Genomic DNA, 24,384 nt, shown 5'->3' with positions numbered 1-24,384 from the left:
CTTATATATTATAACATATTTTCTAAATATAATTTCACTATTACTTTCGGTATGTTTATAACAATGTGGTTTTCTTATTCATTTTTGTGATCTGAGCTTTCTTGGTATTGCCCCTTCCGCCCCGCTGGCAGAGCTCCGGCCCCTCCCGTGTCCTGTATAACCGTTGTAGAGTCTTCTGTTTTTTCTAGGTTTGCTTTATTTTTTTCCATAAAGGCCTGAGCCTCTATGGGTGTATTAATTCTAATTCTTGTCTCCTCCCAGAATATCAACATCCCTTCAGGCATCAACCATCTAAACCACACCCCTTTCTGGTATAATTTATTCACCAATTGCGAATAACTTTTCCTTTTCTCCCTAATTTTTTTGGGGATCTGCTTCAAGATGGTTATCTCCCTATCGTGGTATGTCAATGTTTGCCCCCTTTGTACACCCAGAATTGCGTCTCTTGTGCTTTTCCTAAGGAATTTAATATGAACCTCCCTGGGTACATTGTGTGTCCTGGCATATGCTGAATTCACTCTATAGGCCAAATCTATCTCCCACTCCATCTGTTGTTTGTCTTTGTGTATGTATTCAGCTAAGATGTTGGTCATAATGTCCCTTATATTTTCCCCATCTGTTTCTATAACATTTTGAAATCTAAGATAAAAGGACATTCTCTCAAACTCTGTTTTCATTTGTTGAATATCAAGTTCTTTGTTACTCTTCTGTAGAACTTCCACCCCCCCCTCGCCTCCGCCACCCCACCCTCCACAAGGTCCAGTCTCTGTGAATTCTTATAAATTTGGACTTGATTCTCTTTAATTTCTTCCTTCATTTCCTTTAATTGTTTCTTAATTTCTTCCTGGCCCTGTATGAGTTGTTGAAGCATTTGCAGCAAATCCAACTCTGTACTCTTAGGTTGCATCATTTCTGTAATCTTTGACTGTGTGGCAGGGCTGGATGTTGCAGATGTCGGTGCAGAAGTAGCAAAGCCAGGTTTTCCAGGTGGTGGTCTTTTTGGAGACATAGTTTATAAAACAGAGAGAAGTCAGTCAGTGTAGAGACTGGACAGCTGGAGAAGTAGAGCAGGCAGATGAGTCCAGGAGGCAGAAAATCCAAACAAGTGAGAGTTTCTTTGGTCAATCTAGCATTAAGAAAAGGTTTCCTCTCCAGAGGGTTCAGGAAATAGCAATCCACAAGAGATTCTTCTGGGTAGTACGGAGACAAAGACCGGAAGCCTGAGTTTTAAAGGTGGAGTCAGGTTTCACAGTTCATGAAGACAACAGAAGTGTGCCATCTTGCCCTGCCAGCTTTAGGCTCAGAGGCATAGTAAAGTTTCAAAAGTTCACAAAGTTCTCAAATCATCAACAAATTATAAAACTAAGTCCAGTGAAAATCACTTTTACAGGGGTGAGGCATCATTAGTTGGCTCTCCCCCCTCCTCCTTCCTCCTAGGGGCAAAAGCAAAATTTTTTCAAGCCGCTTGTCCAAGGAGGGGGAAAATCCCCCCCCCGCTAACCGCACCTCCAACGAAGCTCCGAAAGTTTAACTTATAACCTTGCTGAAAAGTCCATCAATTCAACAGAGAAGGAATGGAGAAAGGAAGCACCTCACCATACCGCCGCTGCTTCCTTCAATTTTGCGCTGCCCGATCGGCATGGAGCGAGACGCAGGCGCGCCCTCCGAGATTGCTCCCCGATGCCTAGAGCAAAGCGGAGAAGCCCCCACCAGCCGCCGCCGATGCCAGGGCCCTCCGCGAGCCGCTCCCTCGGCAGGACGCCTCTTCGGGGCGTCCTTTGCCCCCCCAGAAGCGGGGGAAGCCCACCGGGAGAGCGGGAGCGGGCAAAGACTTGCCTGTCGCCATAGCCGCCGGAACCGGAACTCCCAAAGAAATTGCTCTTATTTCTCTACTTGTGAGAAGTGAACAGAGCTGAAGTCAGAAGATGCAACTTTTCAGTATTGTGCAAATAGGAACTTGAAGTTGATGGCTGAATATGATAAAAAAGATGAAAGTAAACTATGCATGAAAATAAGTGAAATGCTTAACAAATGGTTCACAATGCCAAGCAGGGATGCACTATCTAGAGTGTTAAATATATTTATAGATAAATGTATATGAATGCTTGTGGTGATTAAGTTAGAGATACGTTTCCTGGGAATGTGAATGCATGTGTATTTCTGTAAGCAGAAGATGCAGTATTCTGATTTGGAGCGTATGTCAGTTAACTAGAAATTTGAAAATTAAAACATACAAGACAAAGATTGCATGATACAATAAGAAGTTTAATCTATGAGGCAGTTGTTTTTTCATTGGAAAATTGAATATATAATTGCAAGTTATATATTAACTTGTTATACATATGATGAAAAAATGGACCAAATAAATGAACTTGTATAACATGAGGAAATGGAGATAAAAATGTTACATCCTAGAAAGATAGGAAATAGTCTGTCATCTGTTATAAAGAATAATTTTTTGTTGAAAGAAACAAAATGACCGTTGGCTTACCTGAACGGTCGTTCTCTGGGCACTGCAGGAGAGTCCAAGCATGGGTTAAATTCAGTCTATTCACCCAAGGACTGAGTTAATTTCTTAGCCACGCCTCCTCTCCTCATTGAGGGCCAGGTCAAAAACGAAGGTGTTGGTCTGTGATGGACGTGTGCACGGTGTCTCTTCCAGTGTTTCTAATAGCCTCTTTGCTCCACACAACCGAATGCCATCCAGTAGAAAGAAAGTAGACCCTAGGATGGAGTTGGACTCTCCCGCAGCACCCAGAGAATGACCGTTCAGGTAAGCCAATGGTCATTCTCCTGTGTGCTGCTTGGAGAGTCCAAGCATGGGACATACCCAAGCTATGCAGTCCCAGGGAGGAAAACCGGAACATCCAAGGAGCGTGGAGTCGCTACAACTTGTTGTAAAACCCTTCTCCCAAAGGAAGCTTCGGCTGCGGCATAGGAGTCAATGCGATAATGTCTGATGAATAAGGTTGAAGAAATCCATGTGGCAGCCTGACATAGGTCCTCCACAGGGGCCTGGGTCGCCCACGCGACCGTGGTGGCAGCGCTTCTTGTAGAGTGTGCTGTCACTCTAGATGGTACAGACTTGTCCTGTTGCAGGTAGGCCAACTTAATACAAGCCCTCAGCCAGCAACCTATTGTGGAAAGAGAAACCTTCCATCCCATCGAGCCAGGCTGAAAGGAGACCAAAAGTGATTTGGAACGACGAAAAACCTTCGTCCTCTTGATGTACCTGCGGACTGTCCACCAGACATATAGTTTGTGCCAGGTGTGTTCTCTGGGATGCTGAGGGTGAGGGCAGAAGTTGAGGAGCACTACCCTTGACTCCTGTGAAACAGAGAATTCACTTTCGGTAGAAAAGCCGGGTCTAACTGGAGAGTGACACGGTAACCATGAAAAAATGCACAAATCTTCACGAACCGATAGTGCTGCCAACTCCGACACCCTCCTGGCCGATGTAATGGCTATGAGGAAAACAGTTTTCAAGGTCAGGTAACGAAGACCGATGGACCCGATCTGCTCAAATGGAGTCTTGGTTAGGACTCTGAGAACAAGCGGCAGGTTGGAAGCCCCTTTCAGGAAGCTTTTCACCTGAGGATGTTGTCCCAAGGAGATTGAAGAATGTCTAGTTAAGATGGTGGACAGGGCAGCAACTTGGCGGCAAAGGGTGTTGGGTGCCAAACCTCTGTCTAACCCCACCTGCAGAAACTCAAGCAGCTGCGGAACTGTAGCTGAAGCTGCAACGGCATTGTGGGACCGGCACCAGGAATCGAAGACTGCCCAAGTGGCGTCATAAATGCGGGTCATGGAGGGACGTCATGATGCCTGTATGGTGCAGATGACTTTGTCAGACAGGTTATCTCTCCTCAGGAGTTTCCCCTCAAGGACCAGACGGCCAACTGGAGTCAATTGGGATCCGGGTGTACTATGGCCCGCTGGCTGAGAGACAGCAACTCCTGTGGTATCCTCCATGGTCTGCGTATGGAGAGACTGACCAGATCCGCATACCAGGACCTCCTGGGCCAATGCGGTGCGATGAGAAGAACCTCTGCTCCTTCTGCCAGAATCAGTGACGTGCGGTGAGGTTTATGGCTGGTGAGGCTGGTGATGTCATCAGGAAGGCGGGGAATGGGACGTGTGCAGGAGGCTGAGACAGCCTCAGCCTCCTGCTCATGTGGTCCCATTCCCCGCCTTCCTGGGTCAAAATGAAGGGGACCGCAGAGCGCGAGCCACGGTCCCCTTCATGTTGACTCAAGAAGGTGGGGAATGGGACCATATGTGCAGGAGGCTGAGACAGCCTTAGCCTCCTGCACACGTGGTCCTATTCCCCGCCTTCCTGAGTCAACATGAAGGGGACCGCGGAGCGTGAGCCGGCAGAGCGCGCTCCGCAGTCCCCTTCATGTTGACTCAGGAAGGCAGGGAATCGGACCATGTGTGCCTTTTCCCTTTTCCCTTTTTTTATCTTTTAATGATGAGAGCGGTGAGGCTCTGCCTCCCCTGACCACACGTCCCTGGCCAGAATCTTCTGGATCACTTGTGGAATGTGCGGGAGCAGAGGGAAGGCGTATAAGAGGCCGTTCGGCCAATGGCATCGCAGGGCATCGGTCCCCTCCGCTTGCGGAGTGGCGTACTTTGAGAAAAACCTCGGGAGTTGAGAGTGGCAAAGAGGTCGATCACTGGAAGGCCGAACTTGAGTGTGATCTGGTGAAAGGAGTCCGGATGAAGACGCCATTCTGTGTTGTCAATAGTTGTCCGGCTCAGCCAGTCCGCCCTCATGTTGTCCACTCCTGAGATGTGGTCCGCTCTTAAGGAGGCCAGATGGCATTCTGCCCACCTCCCTAGAGTCTCTGCTTCTGCATTGAAGGTCCTGGACTTGGTGCCCCCCTGGCGGTTTATGTGGGCCTTCGTTGCTATGTTGGCTGTAAGAAGCAACACATGGTGGCCCACAATGTCTCTCTGAAAGTGGTGCAGGGGTAGTCTGGCCGCTCGTAGTTCTAAGAGATTGATGCTCTGCGTCGACTCTCTCTGCGACCACTTGCCCTGCATCACTTGTTCTTGGAAGTGAGCCCCCCAGCCTTGGAGACTCGCGTTGATCATGACCACCAGATGTTCTGGTTCTCTGAAGAAGCACCCCTTCATCACTGCCCATGGCTCCCACCACCGAAGAGACTGCTTTACCTTCAGGGGGAGCTTGACATGCCTGGGAGGGTTGCTGGCCTTCGCCCTCTGGATGGGGAGTAGGAACCATTGCAGTTCGCGGGCGTCTAGTCGTGCCCATGGAACAATGTTTATACAAGAGATCATGAGTCCCAGGAGCTGAGACAATGACATGATGTACGCCAGCTATTTTACTCTCGCCTTGCGAGCACGGTTGTGAGATTGCATCTGCGATCTGGAGACAGGAACACTCTGCAACAGTCCGAGTCTATGAGTGCACCTAGATGCAAGATGCGGGTGGTCGGCTTTAACTGGCTCTTTTCCCGGTTCATGGAGAACCCATGATGTTGTAGAGTGGAGATAGTGTGCTGGACATCTCTGATGGCTTGGACGTTGATTGAATCAAGATGTTGTCGAGGTAGCAGAGTAGTCGTATTGGTCAGGAGTGTAGGTGAGCCGTTACCACCGCCAATATCTTCATGAAGGTCCACAGTGCTGACAACAGGCCGAATGGGAGAGCCCTGTATTAGTAGTGCCTGCCGTCGTAGTGGAACCTGAGGAACCTCCTGTGCGACCTGCAGATGGGAATGTGCAGGTATGCCTCTTTTAAGTCTATAGAGGTCAATCTGTCCCCTTGTCTGATGCAACCCAGGATGGTCTGTAGGGATTGCATCTTGAAATGCTTGTAGGCTAGATGCCGGTTTAGAGCTTTGAGGTCCAGAATGGCCCTCCACCCCCCGGAGCTTTTGGGAACCAGGAAGAGAATTGAGTAAAACCCTCTTTTTTCCTGCTCTATGGGGACTGGCTCTGTAGTGTTTATCTGTAGGAGATGTTGAATCTCCACCTGCATGCGTTCCCTCTTGGGAAGGGATGTGGGGACTAGACACAGGACAAATGTCTTTGGGGGCAGGGAGAGGAACTCCAGAGTGAGGCCCTGCCTGACCGTGTTGAGGACCCACGCGTCCGTGGACATCAACTCCCAACGGGCGGCATAAAGTTGAAGCCGGCCACCTATGGGAGGATCCCATTGGTGGTCACTTGGACCTGCAGTAAGGATGGTTGTTGGAGCCGCTACGAAAGGGGTGACAAAAGGGCTGCTGTTGGTGGCCCTTGTCCCTGAAATTGGGCCTGTCCTAACCACAGTCATTTCTTCGGGGGATATGATCTCTGATAAGAGGTGCCCGGATTCGAGGAATCAGACCCCCGAAAAGGCTGCCTCCGAAAAAAGGAACCTCCCTTCTTGTCTGGTTTCTTAGTTGTGGCAGGAAGAACTTTCCTCTTATCCTTGGTTTCAATTAAGAATTTCTCCAAGGGTTCTCCAAACAGTTGCCCGCCCTTGAAGGGGGCAGAGGCTAACTTTCATTTTGATTTCATATCCGCCTGTCAGTGACGGAGCCACAGTAGATGGCGTGAAGTCACGTTAGAGGCTAAGGCCTGGGAGGCAAATTTGGCTGCATTGAGAGAAGCATCAGCCGAGTACTCAACAGTTGCAATTATTTTATTAAGATCGTGCCTCCACCTGGACCCTGCAGATGGGGGATGAGCCCTCAGCTGCCTCAGTCACAGGAGCGAAGCTCTAGTGAAGAATGATGCTGAGGAAGAGGTTCTTATGGACCAAGCGGTCTCTTTGTGGGTTTTGTGGCATGCTTTCTCTGCCTTTTTATCCTTGGCTTGGAGTCCCTCAAGGAGGTCAGAGGGAAGAACCAAATTGGAGGTAAGGGAGATAATGGGGGTGTCCACCTGTGGCAATTGCAATAAGTTGTCTAATTTGCTTTCCACTGAGTAAAGGTTTTTGTCTACCCCACTGAGATTGGTCAGGGAACCTGGTTGGGTCCACTGGCTCTGAATTACATTGACAAACATGTCCGGCGCTGGAACTAGTTCCTGTGCCGGGGTGGTCTCATCAAAGAGGCCTTCCATTGGGTCCCTGAGATTCAGAGGTGTTGGAGGACCCCTGGGTGGTAACGCCCAATTGGGTTGAGGCCTTGGCCTTATGTAATATTGACTTAAATATGGAAGGGCGGAATAAGCCCGTAAAGGCATGTTTTTCAGGAGGAGGATTCTCATCCTCTGAAAATTCCTGCTCCTCTGCATTGTCCTCCTCCAGGATAGATTCCTCTGTGGCAATAGAGGTGCCTGGAGAAGGAGGACCTGCTGCCTGGCCCCTTGGAACAGGCTTCTTGGTAGTCTTGGCATGAGTGGCTTTTGAGGCCTGGAGCTTCTTTCGAATACCAGCATCTATGCCACTCTCAATTGCCTGCTCAATTGCCCTTTGCATGTGGGATGACAGATTGGGCCCTTGATTCTCAGGGGATCCAGATGGCCCCGGCCCCTCCCTGCCAGCTTGTCTAGAAGGAATTGGATCTTCTTCAAGGGCAGAACAGCCAAAGGGGCATATTTCCTCTTGGATAGAGGAAGACTCTGGATACCCCAGGGAGGCTGCAGTAGAAGAGGCCTGAAACTCCTCCTCCATAACTGGTGGAGAATTACACTGCCCTGGAGAGCCCTGGGGAAAAACCTCTTGAGGCTGTGGCAAGGGGCTAGGATCCCTAGATGGCTGCCCAGATGAATGGACAGTCTCCTGGCCCTTTCAAAGGTTTTTTCTAGGGCCTTATGTCTGTAGGCCTCAGCCTTGGATAAGGCCTTGCCACCTCTGAGGTTAGGGGTCCTCTTCCCTTTAGTGCCCATTAACCTCTGTTCCACTTCAGGTGGATCTGGCCTACTGCGCTTCACTGAGGGGTCTGGATTGTCCTCTGGTGCCCTCTTGCTTCTTTCAGCCATGAAGTGGTCTTCAAGGCTGGAAAGCAGTAGACCTGGCACCAGCGCGAGTGTGATGATGACTGCACGCCTCGCAGATATGTCCTGAGGACAGGAGTATGACCCAAGGGCCAAAGCTCTCCCAAGTCACCCGCTGCTGGTCTTCTTTGGGGGAGGAAGCCTTGCTGGCGCCTCAAACTAAGGCTAAATCTCCCCTGCGGCTATCTGCATGCTAAAGGAAAAGCGCGGTTGCTGCAAACAGCCGAGCTGGAAAAACACGCCAAAATGCATTCAAAATGGCCACCGTGCCTTTTTCGGATGAAAAGGGAGCTGCCAGATGCAAACCGGAGCCTCCGCCGAGGCCTCTGGGCGAAATACAGTTAATTGGCAGCTGGGGGGGAGGGGAAATGGAAGCGCCCCCACGAACCACAGCTCCGTAGATCAATAAAGAGCGGGGAACCTCCAAAATCCACTCAGCAGTGTAAAAAACACTTCTTGCAAAAGATTTCGTTCCTCCTAACTAAGGAGATAACAAAAATAAGAAATTCTATCACTAACTAGGAGAGTTCCAGTCTATTCATCCAAAAACTGAGGAACTCCCCAAAAACGTGTCCGAACTGGGCTGGACTGAGTTTTTGAACTGGCCCTCAATGAGGAGAGGAGGCATGGCTAAGAAAATTAACTCAGTCCTTGGGCGAATAGACTGAATTTAACCCATGCTTGGACTCTCCAAGCAGCGCACAGGAGAATATACTTTTTCACAAAAGTTTGTTTTTACCCACTTTATAATGAAGAATTTCGGGGAAATGATTGAAGAGTTAAAGGCTATGCATGAAGCAGTTTACAAATGTGATGAAAGCAATATTATGGAGAGGTATAGTGAATTGTGGATTTAACTGTATTTTCTTTTGCAATTAACAATAACAGTAATAGAATTGGAAGGGACCTTGGAGTTCATCTAGTCCAATCCTCATGTTCATGCAGGATACCGTACTATTTCTGCCATAGGTTGTCCTTTTCTTTCCTTATCCTATAATTTCTTTGCCTTATTATTTCTTACTTCTTTTCTATCACTTGCCTAACTTTGTTTACCATGGAAAGCAACAGAGTGATTAATATGTGTGTTTAATATTTGTTCCTTATATGAAAAGTTAAACCTATGAGAGATATATTATCATGTTATCTTTACTTAATTCTCTATTAAACAAGCAATCTTCTTTTCAGAACACAGAAGAAAGCCCCTCAAACAATACTCTTAGAAAATGGAATGGTCTATACTTTAGCAAATTTCACAAAGAAAAATTTCCAAAAATATATTATTATTCCTTCACCAGAGGAGAAAGAGCGTTGGTCCTTACCTGAACGCTTATTTTCGGTGGTAAAGGTGGGAGGGACTACGCGTGGTTTGATACAGCCTGATTGGTCCAAAGACTGAGGGATTTTTCTTTTAGTGTCCTCCTTTCCCTCCTGGCCCCCAGTTCCCGAGGTTGCATGGAAAAGCTGATATTCATATGTAAGGAAATAACCGTGGAAACAATACACAGAACACAAAAGCAAGCAACAAATCATAATTAACGACCCCCCCCTGACCCCTCTATACTTCGGGCGGGAACGTAGTCCCTCCCACCTTTACCACCGAAAATAAGCGTTCAGGTAAGGACCAACGCTCTTTTTCCGGTGGTTTCGGTGGGAGGGACTACGCGTGGGACATACCCAAGCTACGTCCCAGGGTGGGAAGAACTCAACGTGGAAGGGGGGGGGTCGCCACTTGTTGGAGCACTCTACGGCCGAAGGCCGCATCTCCCGAGGCGAAATGATCGAGGCGGTAGTGCCTGACGAAGGGAGAGGGCGAGGCCCAGGTGGCCGCCCTACAAATATCCTCCAGTGGAGCCCTAGTCGCCCAGGCGGCAGTGGTGGCCGCGCTCCTAGTAGAGTGTGCCGTTATACCCTGAGGGGGAGTTAGGTGCAAGGCCTGGTATGCTTCCGAAATTGCCTGCCGGACCCACCTGCCAATGGTGGCCGAGGATACCCTAGCCCCCAGGGTCCCTGGTAGGAAGGACAGAAATAAGGCTTCCGATCTTCTAAAGGAGGAGGTGCGCCTGAGATAGATGCGGAGAGCCCTTCTGACATCCAAACGATGCCAACTGACCTCCTTCTCGTGAACAGGAGCCGGACAAAAATTAGGTAATATGATCTCTTGGGAACGATGGAAAACAGAATTGACTTTGGGCAGGAAGACCGGGTCCAGTCTGAGGACGACCCTATCTTGGTGAAACTGACACAAGTCCTCCTTGGATGACAAGGCACCCAGTTCGGAAATGCGTCTGGCCGAAGTAACGGCCACTAGAAAAACTACCTTTAAGGTAAGGAATCTGAGATGTACTGTTCTCAGGGGCTCGAAGGGGGCCCCAGTCATTGCCCTAAGGACTAGCGCCAAGTCCCAGGTGGGGAACCTATGTACCGGAGGGGGACATAGATTAGCAGCGCCCTTGAGAAACCTCTTAATTAACGCTGACTGAGTTAAAGAACCCGTCCCCACCCCCGAAAGAATGGAAGACAAGGCCGCTGTCTGCCTCTTTAATGTATTGTGGGACAGCCCGCGATCTAGCCCGTGTTGTAGGAATTCCAGGACCTCCGCGACCGAGGCTGAGGTCGGGTCAATGCTAAACCTCCCACACCAGGTAGCAAAGGTCGACCACGTTGAGTTGTAAATACGCGTGGTCGAGGGGCGTCTAGAAGCCTCGATGGTAGATATTACTTTGGCTGAAAGATTAACGCCCCTTAGGATGCTCCGCTCAATAGCCAAGTGGTCAGCTGGAGCCACTCGGGCTCCGGATGGCAAAGAACCCCTTGGAATAAGGTTACCTCCCCCTGTGGAATCCGCCAATGGGGGGCTACGGACAGTTGGATAAGGTCCGCGAACCACGGGCGTCTTGGCCAAAATGGGGCTATCAGAATGACTAGGGCCTTCTCCAGAACAATTTTCCTCAGGGTGCCCTGAATCAAGGGAATGGGAGGAAAGGCATAAAGGAGGCCGGGAGGCCACGGGCACCGCAGAGCGTCCGTGTTCTCCGCATGTCGAGCCGGGAAGCGGGAAAAGAAGCGTGGGAGCTGAGCGTTGCTCGGACTGGCAAAAAGATCCACCAGAGGAGTCCCGAATCGGTGGCATATCTTGTGAAATATGGTCGGGTCGAGCTGCCACTCTCCGTGATCCATGGTCGCTCGACTCAGCCAGTCCGCCTGGTGGTTGGCAATGCCCGAAATGTGCTCTGAGATGATCGAGGCCAGATTCTTCTCCGCCCACCTGCCTAGTTTTTGAGCCTCCAGCCATAGACTTTTGGAGTGCGTCCCCCCTTGACGATTTATGTGCGCTTTCGCTGCCACATTGTCCGTCAAGAGAAGGACGTGACGGTTGTGAATATGGTCCCGGAAGTGAAGAAGGGCCAGGCGAGCCGCCTTGAGTTCTAGCCAACTGATGTTGTGGCACAGGTCGGATTTGGACCAACGACCCTGTGCCAGGCTGGACTCCATCACTGCGCCCCAGCCGAACAGGCTCGCGTCTGTTGTAATGGTGACTCTGTCCGGTTCCCAGAACTCGGCCCCGCGATTCAAGGTTGGTTTCAACCACCACTTCAGAGACCACCGGAGATCCGGCGGAATCCGAATGGGTCGCGGAGAGTTGCTGAGCAATTGTCTCTGGAATGGGATTAGAGTCCACTGCAGCGTTCTGGAATGGAGGCGGGCCCACGGGACAATTCCGATGCAGGATACCATCTTGCCTAACAGTTGTGCCAGGGTCAAGATGGAAACGGACTTTCTTGAGTGAACGAGGCGGGCGAGTTTCTGAAGGCTTGAAAGCCGGTCTGGAGAGAGTCGGACCAGACCCGCCCTTGAGTCTATTACTGTGCCTAAGTGAAGTATGGTCGTTGAGGGAGACAGGTGGCTCTTGGGAAAGTTTATGGAAAAACCTAGGCTTTGAAGGAATTGAATGGTGACCTGAACATCCCTCGCTGCTTGAGGCTGGGACTGGGCGAGGACGAGAACATCGTCGAGGTAGCAATGGAGTCTCACCGGTCTCGAGCGGAGGTGAGCCGCCATTGCCGCCAGGACCTTCGTGAAGGTACGGGGGGCTGATGCTAACCCGAAGGGGAGGGCCCTGTACTGGAAGTGTTGCTCCCCGTGTGAGAACCGGAGAAATTTTCGATGGGATGGCCGAATTGGGATATGTAAGTATGCTTCGGTTAAATCTATGGATGCCATGAAATCCCCTCGTCTGATGGCGAGGAGGATTGACTTGAGCGAAGACATCTTGAAGCGCCGGTATACTATGTAAGAGTTGAGGCGCTTCAAGTCTAAGATCGCTCTCCATCCCCCGGAGCTCTTCGGGACCACGAATAGGTTGGAATACACTCCTTGACCCCGCTCCCCCTGAGGAACCGGTTCGACAGCTCGAATTTCGACCAGGTGTTGAATTGCGAGAAGCGTGAGGCGTCATTTCTCCGGATCTCTGGGGAGGGGGAAGGTTCTGAAGAGCGTCGGGGGAGGGACCAGGAACTCCAGCCGGAGTCCTTCCCTGACAGTCGATCTGACCCAGGCATCTGAGGTGATCCGATCCCACTGGTCCGCGAAGGACGCCAGGCGGCCGTCTATGGGCAGACTCGGATTTGAGTCATTTGCCCCTGCGGAAGGGACGGCCGCCCCCTCCGCGAAAGGGCCGTTTGGATTGACCCTGATACCTGTTCCTGTCCTGGTAATAATTCCGTTGATACTGCCTATCATACCTGTAGGGTGTGAATCTGTTTTGACGGAAATCCTGTTCTGAAGCCCTATAGGAGGATGACCTACGGAAGGTTGAAGGGCGGTTATCTGTCTTTTTTGTGTTGGACGGAAGGACCTTTTTCTTGTCCTTGTTCTCGACAAGAATAGGATCCAGGGAGGAACCAAAAAGGTTGGGGCCCGTGAATGGTGCCCCCGCCAGACTCCATTTGGACTTATTGTCCATTTGCCAATTTCGGAGCCATAAAAGCCTCCGCGTAGTCACAGAGGTGGCTAGGGCTCTGGACGAAAATTTAATGGAGTCGAGGGTGGCGTCCGCCAAGAACTGGGCGGCTGAAATGATTTTGGCAATGTCCTGATGAAGGCGCTCGTCTTCTAGAGGAATGCGGTCTTGCAATTGCCTAAGCCACATGACTGATGTACGATTGAAATAAGAAGCTGCTGCGGCTGCCTTAATAGCCCATGCTGAAGCATTAAAGTTTTTGCGTAGGGCAAGTTCTGCTCGCTTATCCTCCGGTTTTAATTTATCAGCAACATCACCCGTGACTACGGAGGAAGCGTTGGCTAACAAGGCCACTGGGGCATCTACTGTGGGCAGTTGAAGAGCCTGTGTGAAGGCCTTCTCCATATTGTAGTAGCTTTTGTCGCTACTGCTGGGATTAGGAAGAGAAGAAGGCTTAGCCCACTGATCCTGAACTACCTCCAGGAAAAGGGGAGGTGCAGGCACCTCTTCCTTCTCAGTGTTGGGTTGATAAACATGGCCAGATTGGGGTCCTTACGCTGGTAAGCCGGAGGGGGCCCCGTGCCAATTTGAGTGGTCTTTTTTGCTTTGCGCAGCATAGGTTTAAATGCCAGAGGAGGGAAAAGACCTGGAAAGCCTGGAGTTTCTGGGGTGTCCTCCTCATCTTCAGAAAATCCTAGAGTAACATGCGCAGGTTCCCCCAAAAAGGAGCCCTCGCTGACCACAGAAGGGGAAGCTGCCCTAGACCTCTCCAGACTTCTATCAGCAATCTGAGGTCTGCTACTTGTGGCAGTCACAGGGTGAGGCCTACCCTGGGGAGGATCCTTGTGAGCTAGGCCAGAGGAAATGCCCTTGTAAATTGCAGTAGAAATAAGTCTTTTAATATTGGGAGGCAAATTCTCCAACTCCTCCAAATCCTCTTCCGAAGGACCCCGGGAAGGATCCTGTGGAGCCAACTGAGCTGGTGGTAAATAGTCACCAGATCCCCCTTCTCTTGGATCCTCCATTGTACCTCTGGGGGAAATGGATGGGGAGGGAGAGGTCACTTCCCTCCTGGGCCTGGCCGGGGAGACCGAAGGGGATGAAGGACTGTAGCCCCTAGTAGGAGAGTCTGAGGCCTGAGACCGTGCCCCCATAGGAGATCTAGATCTAATAGGGGAGTCATGCCTAGAAGCCAGTGCTTGCTTCTCAGCCCTGGCCACCTGTTTTTCCAGAGCCCTTTGTCTTCTAGACTCGTCCCTGGCAGTTGCTCTGGAAGGGCGTTGCTCTGCAGAGGGCTTGGGGCCTGCTGTTCTGGGCCTAAGCCTGCCCTGGCTCTCCTCCACCCTTTCGCTGGCTTGTGAATCAGAAATAGTGGAAGCCATGCCTCACTCACGTGTCCAGTAGAGTTGTGCTTCGGTCTCAGGTAAAGAAGCCTCGTTGCAGCCGCACACGAGGTTCAGCGTGCCTTTCCCTTGTCCTGCAGGCCTGCTTGCTCAGCTAATTGCACTCGGGAAGTAGGCCGCCGCCCACGAGGTCGCACCAAAATGGCCGCCGCGCCTCGTGGGTGAAGAAATTAAGCTGCCCGGCTCGATGGAAAAAGCTCTGAGGGATAACCCTCACTAAGAGCTTAAACGCAGCCTGGGAGATCTTCAGCTGCCTCGCTGGCTGCGAGCAGCACTTAAAACGACCTCTTTTTTTCTTTGCTCTGCAAACAGCCCGGGAAGCTCTTTGAAGCTGCGGCAAGCCGCGCGGCAGCTCTTTGAACTAGCGGTGAGCTGATCGGCTTGATAAGAGCCGACTTGAAAGCTCCCAACCGCCGGAGAGATTTACAAGCTTTAAAGTAGCAATCTGAGGCTTTCCAGGCTAAGCAAGCCTCAAATCAAGCCTCGCTCTTTTTCGGCGCTGCTGTAAGGCGCTCCTAAAGAGCCCCCACCCTCAGGAATTTCCTGAGAGTGCAATTTGCACCTCGTAGCTTAAGGCAGAGGATCAAGATAAATTTATTTTAAATCTCCAATTATATACCAATTAAACAGTCAACCTCACAGGAGCCAAACTAGCTTGGACCAAAGACTGAGGGAACTGGGGGCCAGGAGGGAAAGGAGGACACTAAAAGAAAAATCCCTCAGTCTTTGGACCAATCAGGCTGTATCAAACCACGCGTAGTCCCTCCCACCGAAACCACCGGAAAATACCACCATTCTCCTCTGGTGCTACCGCTAAGCTCCAATTCTCTGTAAGAATATTACAAGACCTAAAGGGAATGAAATGTTGCTTGAATTGGGAAAAAAAAACCACAGAACCTTCTCCAAGAGTTATGGTCTTCAGCCTTCACAATAATTCTAAGATGTACAGTAATGTGAACTACTATGCTCCAGAATTAAAAAAAAATACATTGACAGCTGATCCACCAGGATTATGAATTTTTAAAAGCTGCTTAAGTCTTTATCAGAACATTTTTCTTTTCTACTTCACATCTAAAATTATGAAATACTTGCCTGTCTATTAACAGGAAGTCTTGAAATCCATGGCCTTTCATATTTACGTACTGGAGAGATAGATGATACACTTCTCTGTCTCAGTTCTTGTCTGCTCTGTTCTCGTTTTTTATCAGACTGGTCTTTAATGTGGTCTTGTTTTCTCAGGCAAGCCTAATAAATAAACCATATATCTATTTTAAATGAGTTGTATGTGGAGGCTTACATTCAAACAATAGTTAATTGAATCTGGCCACACATCCATAGCACCGTCTGCCAATTTTTCCCAATCAGAAACTCTCCAGATTTCTTGAAGAATGTGTCATCCTAGTATCCCCAGACAACAGTGTTTAATTTGGGGACTACCTCTGGTTCATGTTCTTTGTAAGAAAATCAAGATACTGAAATATAATTTATAACCTGATATTCTGAATCCATCTTGTGCTGCATCTCTCTTAGGTACTGAGCATCACTGATAAACTTCTGTCTTTCCTTTGCTTCATACATGGCAATACTTCAGGAAAACCTATAAAAATATATTCAAATTACATATTTATTACAGACACAAACCAGCATAAGAAAGGTAGGATACATTCATTTAAAAAGGAAAATGGTATACCAAAAATATAAATATAAGAAAAATTATAAAGAACTAGAAGATATAAAAGATATCAGAATTAAAACTAAGCATATTTATAAAAAGCAGAATCCAAAAGAAGGGAAAGCAGCAATGGAGGGTAGGGGGGTGGGTGGGTAAAAGGTTGTATCAAGATTGTATCAAGTTACAAGCACTCTAATATGATGAAGTGGGTGCGTCTATATGCATGTATGTGTATGGTTATATTGTTATATACTGTGTATGTATATATATATGTGTGTACATGTGTGCGTGTGCGTGTCTGTGTGTGTGTTTGTGTGCGTGCGTGCATATGACAATGTTCATGACAATAACAGTGTTCCAGAGTAAAGGGCCTTCTATTTTTTAGGTATTTTTAGTTTAATTAAGTAAGTATGCCATAGGGAGATAGAATACAAGTTGGATTCACTGGCAATAAAGTTTGGGTCTTGGATAGATCCATACTCTGTGTTTGCTACACAAAAGTTTAATAAATGCTTTGAGCTGATAATATTCCATACTGAATAGAAGATTAAGAGAGAAGCACACAAATGAGTTTTTAGTTACCATTTCTGGTTTTCATATGAATTGACAATTATCACTCATAATTAATGGGGCAATACCAAGAGATTAAAAAAAGACAATCTATAGCCAAAAGTCGAGTATGATCACCCACACTCTAGTCTTCCATAAACCCTGTCTCTACTTAGAGAGGGATATTAAAAATATTATAGGGACTGGAAGGATTGTTCTTTAAAAAATGAATTGTAGAAGTTCTAATTATGCAAGATTGGAGAAAGGGCTCAGCTATGCTCCACAGATAAATTGGCTTTTGGCTTGGCTTAAAATAATTAATCCCTTTTCTTAAGGAATTTAGGATTGGCAATGAACTCATCTGTACATTTTCAGCAACACAGTCCACCTGGGTTTTCCTGCCCCTGCCCCCTCAATAAAATATCTTAATCCTTCCCTTTCTGCATTTAACAGCTGTAAAATTGCCAGTAACAGTTAAAGGAAAGAAGTATCTCTCAAATAAAATAGATATTGATTTGAACTTTTCTATTTCATCTAAAAGGGAATGTTATATTTTGGGGTATTACATGCATCCATCTTCCTCTCCCTATTGCCACACTGTTTTCACCAAACTTTTTCCTAAAATTGCATCCACCCCTCCGTCCATTGTGGCATCTTCCCCAAAGAAGCATTTATCATATCTAAAATCCAACACATGCAGATATCCTAGCTATCCAAAGGAGCCAAAGAGAAGGATGGATCTAGACTCAGGTAACAGAGAGCATTTTGTAGAAAATCCTATGCAATCCTTAGACATTAAAATAAATCCCAGATGTTGCCCAACTCATTTTATGAGATTCTGCTCTGTATACTGTAGTTGGAGCAAATGTGTGAGATATTATCCACAAATTAATAGTAAATATATTACTGAGGCTACAAAGAAATTATTGACCCTGTGCTTGCCCAATGAGTTGTGTAACCTTGAACAACAGGTTTGGGTCAAATTCTATGGATGAAATAAGAGCAAAAAAGTGGGACTGCCTGATTGTTCTCTCCACAGCTCAGACATGATCATGCGTCTGTGTTTGGACAAAGTTATTTTATGTCTTTATGTTTTTTGCCATTACTGCTCTAGGTGTTTTTGCTTCATCTCCTGAACTTGTTTAGTCTTTATATGCAGGACTGGCATACTGTAGAAGAGGCTACCTCCTTCAATACTCTTTCACCTTTTCTGAGTTCTGGACTTCAGTAAGATGTACAGGAAAAACTGTATGTAGATGATTTCCTACAATCTGTTTAAAATAAAATGAGGGGCAAACTGTTCTTATGTGGGATGACATGGGTACAATTGGTAGTTCCTGAATAAAATAGTCAAAAGAATTAGATAAGGCTGTTTCCCAATATCTCTCACTGCTTCTCAGTTTAAACAATATTTATATAATGTAGAATCTAAATGAAATTGTTAAACACATACCAGCAATTTATAATTTCTATTCAAGAATTCTTAAGAATACAACTTCTTATATATCTGAGTTGAAATTCCTTAAGTTTTGGTTTGATAGAGAATGCTAGAAGCTTACGTGGTACCTTATAGTTGTACTTTATAGATTTATAAACAGCCATAATTGATCATTTTTTTCACATTTGTTTCACAAATAAAAAAAGTAAGCATTTTGAAAAGTCAACAACAAATAAATATAAATTTAAAAACTGGGGAAAATTGGTACAGGCAGTCAGAAAAAAAAACCATAGGTTTTATGGGTGGTGGGTTAGTAGTTACTCAACTATTAACTAATACTCTATTATTAACCAATTCTGTCTGCTTAATTGGTTGAACATTTTAGTAGTATATGAGCATTGTCACCAGCATCTATAAATTCCATTGTAGCCAGAACTTTCAGCTGTTAAAAACTTCAAATTTATAGTCCACTTAGAAAACCAGAACAGTAGCTGAAGGTGATCTGAACCTACATAATAAATAAAAATGAATGCAGATGACCTTCCAATCTGGCCTTTCTTTTTCTTTCTTTCTTTTTCTTTCTTTCATATTGATCTCCCCAAACTGATTCTGCTCTATAAGTCCCAATGTTGAAAACGAGTGATAAATCTGATCTGGCTAGTTATAAATGTTATTAAATTATAAGACAAACTTCTTGGAAATATCTGACTGGATAGATCAGGACTATTTTATGGTTGAGAGCATACAAACTTCTGAATAAATGCATTGATACCACAGATTAATCTAAACCCTGTTTCTAAAAAATGATGAAACTTTGAAGATAGGAAACTAGAAGGAACAGAAAGAACTAAAGATTATAATTAAAGAAGAAAAGAAATGGAGCAAAACACTCTTAACTTGGATGGATACAAGGATATCTGAGCAGAATGCACTCAGAAATTATTTTTAAGATTGTTCACTATCATAAAATGGATTAAAAATGCATTACAGAAGAGAAACAGGCCTCACTGGATAAGATTGAGAAGGGGACTAAGTATAGATTTAAAAATGAAAGGTTACAATCAACCAGTGGAAGTTGTGAGAGATCCATCACTGGAGGCTTTCAAGAAAAGACCAGAGAACCATTTATCTGAAATGATATTGGACTAGATGGCTTCCAACTCTGTTATTCTATGTTCTAAAAAAGAATGATATGGAAAAAAGTTGTTATATTGGATTTACAAATAAAACCAGCTGGTGTCATAATAATTAAAAGTATACACAAATAAAAAAATCAGAAGAGTGACGGATAATTTTCTAATTTTGGATTTACAAAAAAGACATTTTAAAGGTTTGAAGGAGCTTCTGATAAAAAAACAAAATGAAAACAAGTCAAGTTCCAGGACACCATTTAAAGGGATTAATGAATTAAAGTGGGTATGCATGTGGGCTGCTATGGCACTCAGAGGGCAAGTTATCACAGGGGACGATGCCTCTTACGTGTAGTACTAGTCACATCTTCCAGTTTCTGAGGTCAATCCCAGACCATGGACAGCATACACTTGAAGGCCCTGGATTCCCTGGTGAATGCCAGGTTGGTCAATAATAAGGTGCCCTTTAGCCAAAATCTCATTGAAGAGGAACAAGTTGACTTGGCATGTGTTACTGATTGATTCTGGAAGGAAGTGGGATTCCCCTCTTGGAGCTATGCTTAGCCTGCTTTAGAGTTTGGCACCAGCCAAGATGCCAGAGCAGGGGAAATTGGGTGACAGACCAATTAAATCAATCAATCAATCAATTAAATCAATAAAGGAGGACTGAAAGCAATATACTGTATATAATTTAAACCCAAACACAGTCGTAGGGAACTACAACTCAAATATAGTAGCACAGGGTAGGCACAGTGACAGAGAAGGCATGTCTCTTAGATAAAATGACATTGTTTAATAAATAGAACCTGGAGTTTTCCAATGCTCTCCTAATTAATTAATTAATATCCTAACTAATTAATTGTAAATATATGGTCTCACAAATATCTACATTCTGTGTCACCTACGGCTGCATAGGTTACCATCAGCACTCTGAACAACATCCCAAGGCCCACACATAACCAGGCAGAAAATTGATAGACCAGAACTATGAACACCAATTGGCAACAAGAAGATACTATGAAATCTCCATAGCCTTTAATTTAATCAATTTAATAAGCCATTAACAGAAACACTGAGATAAACCTCATTTACAAACTATTTTTTTAAAAGAAACAACTAAAAATCAAAACAGAACTAAACATGTTGTTCTTTACTACATACTTATTAACCAGTACCTCAGATAAACAAGAACTAGTACCAGATAAACAAAAACAATAAAGAAAGAAACAATACCCTGCAATTAAGGAACAAACAATACTCCAACCGAGGCTGGTAAGACAAGCTACTACATATAAACCACATTTCCACAAGAAGTTAAAATGCTACCTAGCCTGATAATGAATTTCTTTGTGAAGAGAAGCAAACTCAGAGAACATCAAAAACCCAAGAGTAAATCTGGTAAATCTATAAGATATAAGGTCAGTAATTAATGAATATTGAATACATGTGGCTACAAAACATATATTAGCAATACAGAAGAAATACACTGAAGAGTTTTAATCATTTAGACAGACTGAATGAAGACTGAATTGGAAACAAATATATGAAAAAACAGTGCATGAGTCAAGAATTAGTGGAAGACCAAAAATATTGTGCTGGGATGGAGTTAACAGTTTCAAATGCCAAGAAGTAACAAGGAACAACATTTAGTAATTGCAAAGTATGAAGCAGTGTTTCATTTATTGAAAGATATATTGCTGGAATATCATCAAATTTAAGAAAACAATAAACAATGAAGAGAAAAGTTTGTTTGAAAAGGTATTGTTTGAAGCATCTTGATTGCTTGATTAATCTATTCTATTTTACTGCATTTGTGGATGCTCCAGGATTAAAGGCAACGAATCATTGTTGGAAAAGTTCTTGGGAATTTTAAATTTAAATCTATGCTAAAATGATAACAATGATAAGAAAATCAGAACAACTTTATTCACTCAGCTCTTTAATTAATAATTTAATTATTATCTGGGCAGGGTAACCTGGATCAGCTAAGAATACTGATATTCAAGATTGTCTGATTCAATTTGAGGATTGAATCCATAGCTTTGTATGCAATTCAGTCTGCAAAAGTGTTTGTTTAATCTGACTCAGACCCCAGAGTAAGAAAAAAACATGAATTACCATATTGTATAAAATGCCATTTCCTCCCTCTTTTCTACCAGTGTTTCTATTTGCTGTGGAGTTTAATCGACTAGAATATAGTAGATTTCTGACCACAATTGAACCCAAGATTTCTGTTGCTAAGTGAAATATTTGTTAAATGATTGGTAAATTTGTAACATGGATGTTAAGTGAATCTGTCTTCCCTCTTGACTTTGCCTCTCAGAAGGTCGCAAAGGAGGATCACATGACCCCTGGACATTGCAATTGTCATAAATATGGATCAGTTGCCAAGCATCTAAATTTTGATCATGTGACCATGGGGATGTTGCAATGGTTGTAAGTATGAAAAATGGTCATAACTTTTTTCAGTGATGTTGTAACTTTGAATAGTCACTAAATGAACTATTGTACATCAAGGACTACCTGTACTTTGCAGACAGAAATCTGATCATTCATTCTACTTCAGGTAAATGGAAATCTGATATTAGTTTTGTACAGAGGTGATATTCAGCTGGTTTGGACCAGTTCACCCGAACCAGTAGTGGAAATTGCGGGTGGGCCTACCCACCGGCTCTATGTCGTCCTATTTAGGGACATTTTTGTGGCCAGGCACATGCATGTATGGCACATATACGAGCAAAGCACATGCTTGGATGGGGCACGTGCACATTTGTGAATCGGTAGGGAAGGTAAGTGAAAACCACCCCTGGTTAGTTCCAGTGATGAAATAAAATATTTTTTCTGAATCTATAGTACTGTCCTGATTAAGCAGCATATATGTGAACTCTTGTTTCTAAAAGTATTAGAGAGATTCTATCAGAATACAATGCACTTCTAATTTCTATATTTTCTATTAATCACTATCATATGTGAACTCAAACATCTTGCATCCTTTTTATCAAAATTAAAGGAATTAAACATAGTTCATTTTGAATTCAAATGGCTAGTGAGTTGAAACTTTGGATACCATGCTGCATGCAAACTGTTATAACTGCTGTCATTTAAGGTTTATTTAACATTTTCTCTGCTGATACTGATAAGTTTCCATTTGCTTTTCTGTGTGGTAATTCTATTAATTGTAAATGCTCTTACATTCAGGATCACTGCAGCTTTTGTTTCCCTCTCATTGCTGTGCTCTGTTGTGCAGAATTGATCCTCTAGAGGCAGGCTTGTCACTCTATGTAAAGTAGAAGGAAAGGCAAATGGGGAAAAGGAAAGGTAATCAGAGAGGGGAGGAAAGGACATGAGAAAAATGGAAGATTATATTATAGACAAGGCAGAGAAACAGAGTTGCAACTAAATACTTTGGTTCTTTGAAGTCCAAACATTCTGTTTCCTGGGCATATGTAATGACTTAACAATATACTGAGAACTTTGATACGTCATAGGTGAGATCATTTGCCCTAACATAGAGATGGGTAACTATTTTTTTTTAAATCTGGCATGCCTATATTTTTCCCTAAATAGTTTTTTCTTTGAGACTCCAAAGGATATGCACTACAATTTCATTGAATCAGCAAAACCAATTATTATTTTTTTCATTGTGGGATGAGGGGCAATACTTTTAAAATAAAAATTGATAAGAGAAACTTCACATTTTGGTCTTTAATTAAAAAACCTTAAAAATAAAAATTATAATCTTGAAATCCAACCATTCTGGCAATAAATTTTACTTGTATAAATTTGTAGAATTCTGGAAATCTGGAGACTAGATTTACCAACTACACCTTATAAAAATACTTCTATTCAGGCAAATTGAACTCAGCAAAAAACAATTTTGAATTTATATACAAGTCAAATAAGTGGATTGAGGATTGTTTTTCGGGTAAGAGGAGCTTTAAATCAGTTCTGATTCCTGATGACTGCCTGGACAAATTCCTACAGCTTGTTTTCATACTGATAACTTAATCTCTTTCATTGAAAGCATTTCAATGAATAATATTAAAAAATATTGATGTTGGCTCATTAGATATGTGTTTCTGGACACATTGTGATCGGGTTCATATCTATGAAATCATGGCTTCTTTAACAATGGTTTATTGAATACAAACATTATGTTTAAAATATACAATTCATAAACTGTAATTTATAAATCAGAATAGTGGATTCACATAACATGCTAAGCCAAAGCTAATACGTACTGTAGTTAGTGTGTGAATCAAGTCTACAGCTTTTTAAATAAATAATCTACTGGAATTTGCAAATACTGTATTTTTCGGAGTATAAGACGCACCGGAGTATAAGATGCACCAAGTAGGTAGGTAGATAGAGATATAGAGAGGGAAAGAGAGAGAGAGAAATACGGTAGGTAGGTAGGGAGAGATAGAGAGTAGTTAAGTAGGTAGGTAGGTAGATAAAGTGAGAGAGAGAGAAAGAGAGAAATAGAGAGAGAAATAAAGAAATACAGTAGGTAGGGAGAGAGAGAAATACAGTAGATAGGTAGGGAGAGAAAGAGAGTAGGTAGGTAGGTAGATAGAGGAGAGAGAGAGAGAGAGAAAGAGAGAGAGAAATACAGTAGGTAGGTAGGTAGGCAGGGAGAGAGAGAGAGTAGTTAAGTAGGTAAGTAGATGTTTCCAGGTGTATTTATCCATGTGCTGGACAAAGAAATCACTGACAATCTGCAGCACCTAAGATTTTGTTTCTGCTGGCACAGCACTTGATCAATCTAATTCTCATCAATCACTTTAACTAAAGAGCTTTCTGAGAGGGGGGAAATTTTTTTTTGCACTTTGCAAACCTCCCCAAAATGGCCTGTTTTTCACAAAAACGGGCCCGTTTTTTAAAAAAAGGCACGAATAGCCTGCAGAGTGCTCCTGGGGGATGCTCCCCCCAAATGAGCAAAAAACTGCCAATTTTTCACAAAAACGGGCCCGTTTTTTAATCAAAAAACTTGCATTCATAGCCTTATGGAGGCTTATAGAGTGTTGCTGGCGGCTGCGGGGGGGGGGGGCAAAATGGCTCATTTCTGCCCTCCCCAGCTCCCAGGAGCTCTCTGAAAGCCTCCATAAGGGTATGCACAGCCATTTTGGTAAAGGGGTGGGGCTTCGGGAGGCAAAAAATGCTGTATTCGAAGTATAAGACACATCCAGATTTTCAGCCTCTTTTTTGAGGAAAAAAGGTGCGTCTTATATTCTGAAAAATGCGTACATTGTTTCAAAAATACAATTCCACGTAAACAG

General features: G+C 44.7%; 1 protein-coding gene across 1 annotated transcript in view; it reads right to left on the bottom strand.

The window, feature by feature from the left end:
* MARCHF10 (membrane associated ring-CH-type finger 10) overlaps positions 1 to 24,384 on the bottom strand; it is a 98,486-nt gene that overhangs the window by 62,613 nt on the left and 11,489 nt on the right. Inside the window, exons 2-4 of the mRNA XM_081971250.1 lie at positions 22,298 to 22,382; positions 15,808 to 15,913; positions 15,409 to 15,561 (exon numbers count right to left, since the gene is read on the bottom strand). Of these exons, the coding sequence (XP_081827376.1) occupies positions 15,409 to 15,561; positions 15,808 to 15,894 (240 nt within the window). The 5' untranslated portion in view covers positions 15,895 to 15,913; positions 22,298 to 22,382. The remainder of the gene's footprint in view (positions 1 to 15,408; positions 15,562 to 15,807; positions 15,914 to 22,297; positions 22,383 to 24,384) is intronic.

This window comes from Natrix helvetica, assembly GCF_964273705.1.
Source record: "Natrix helvetica genome assembly, chromosome: Z".
In the NCBI taxonomy this organism is placed as follows: Eukaryota; Metazoa; Chordata; class Lepidosauria; order Squamata; family Natricidae; genus Natrix; species Natrix helvetica.
The sequence above is the reverse complement of the archived record's forward strand: the minus strand, read 5'-3'. Positions and strand labels throughout refer to the sequence as shown.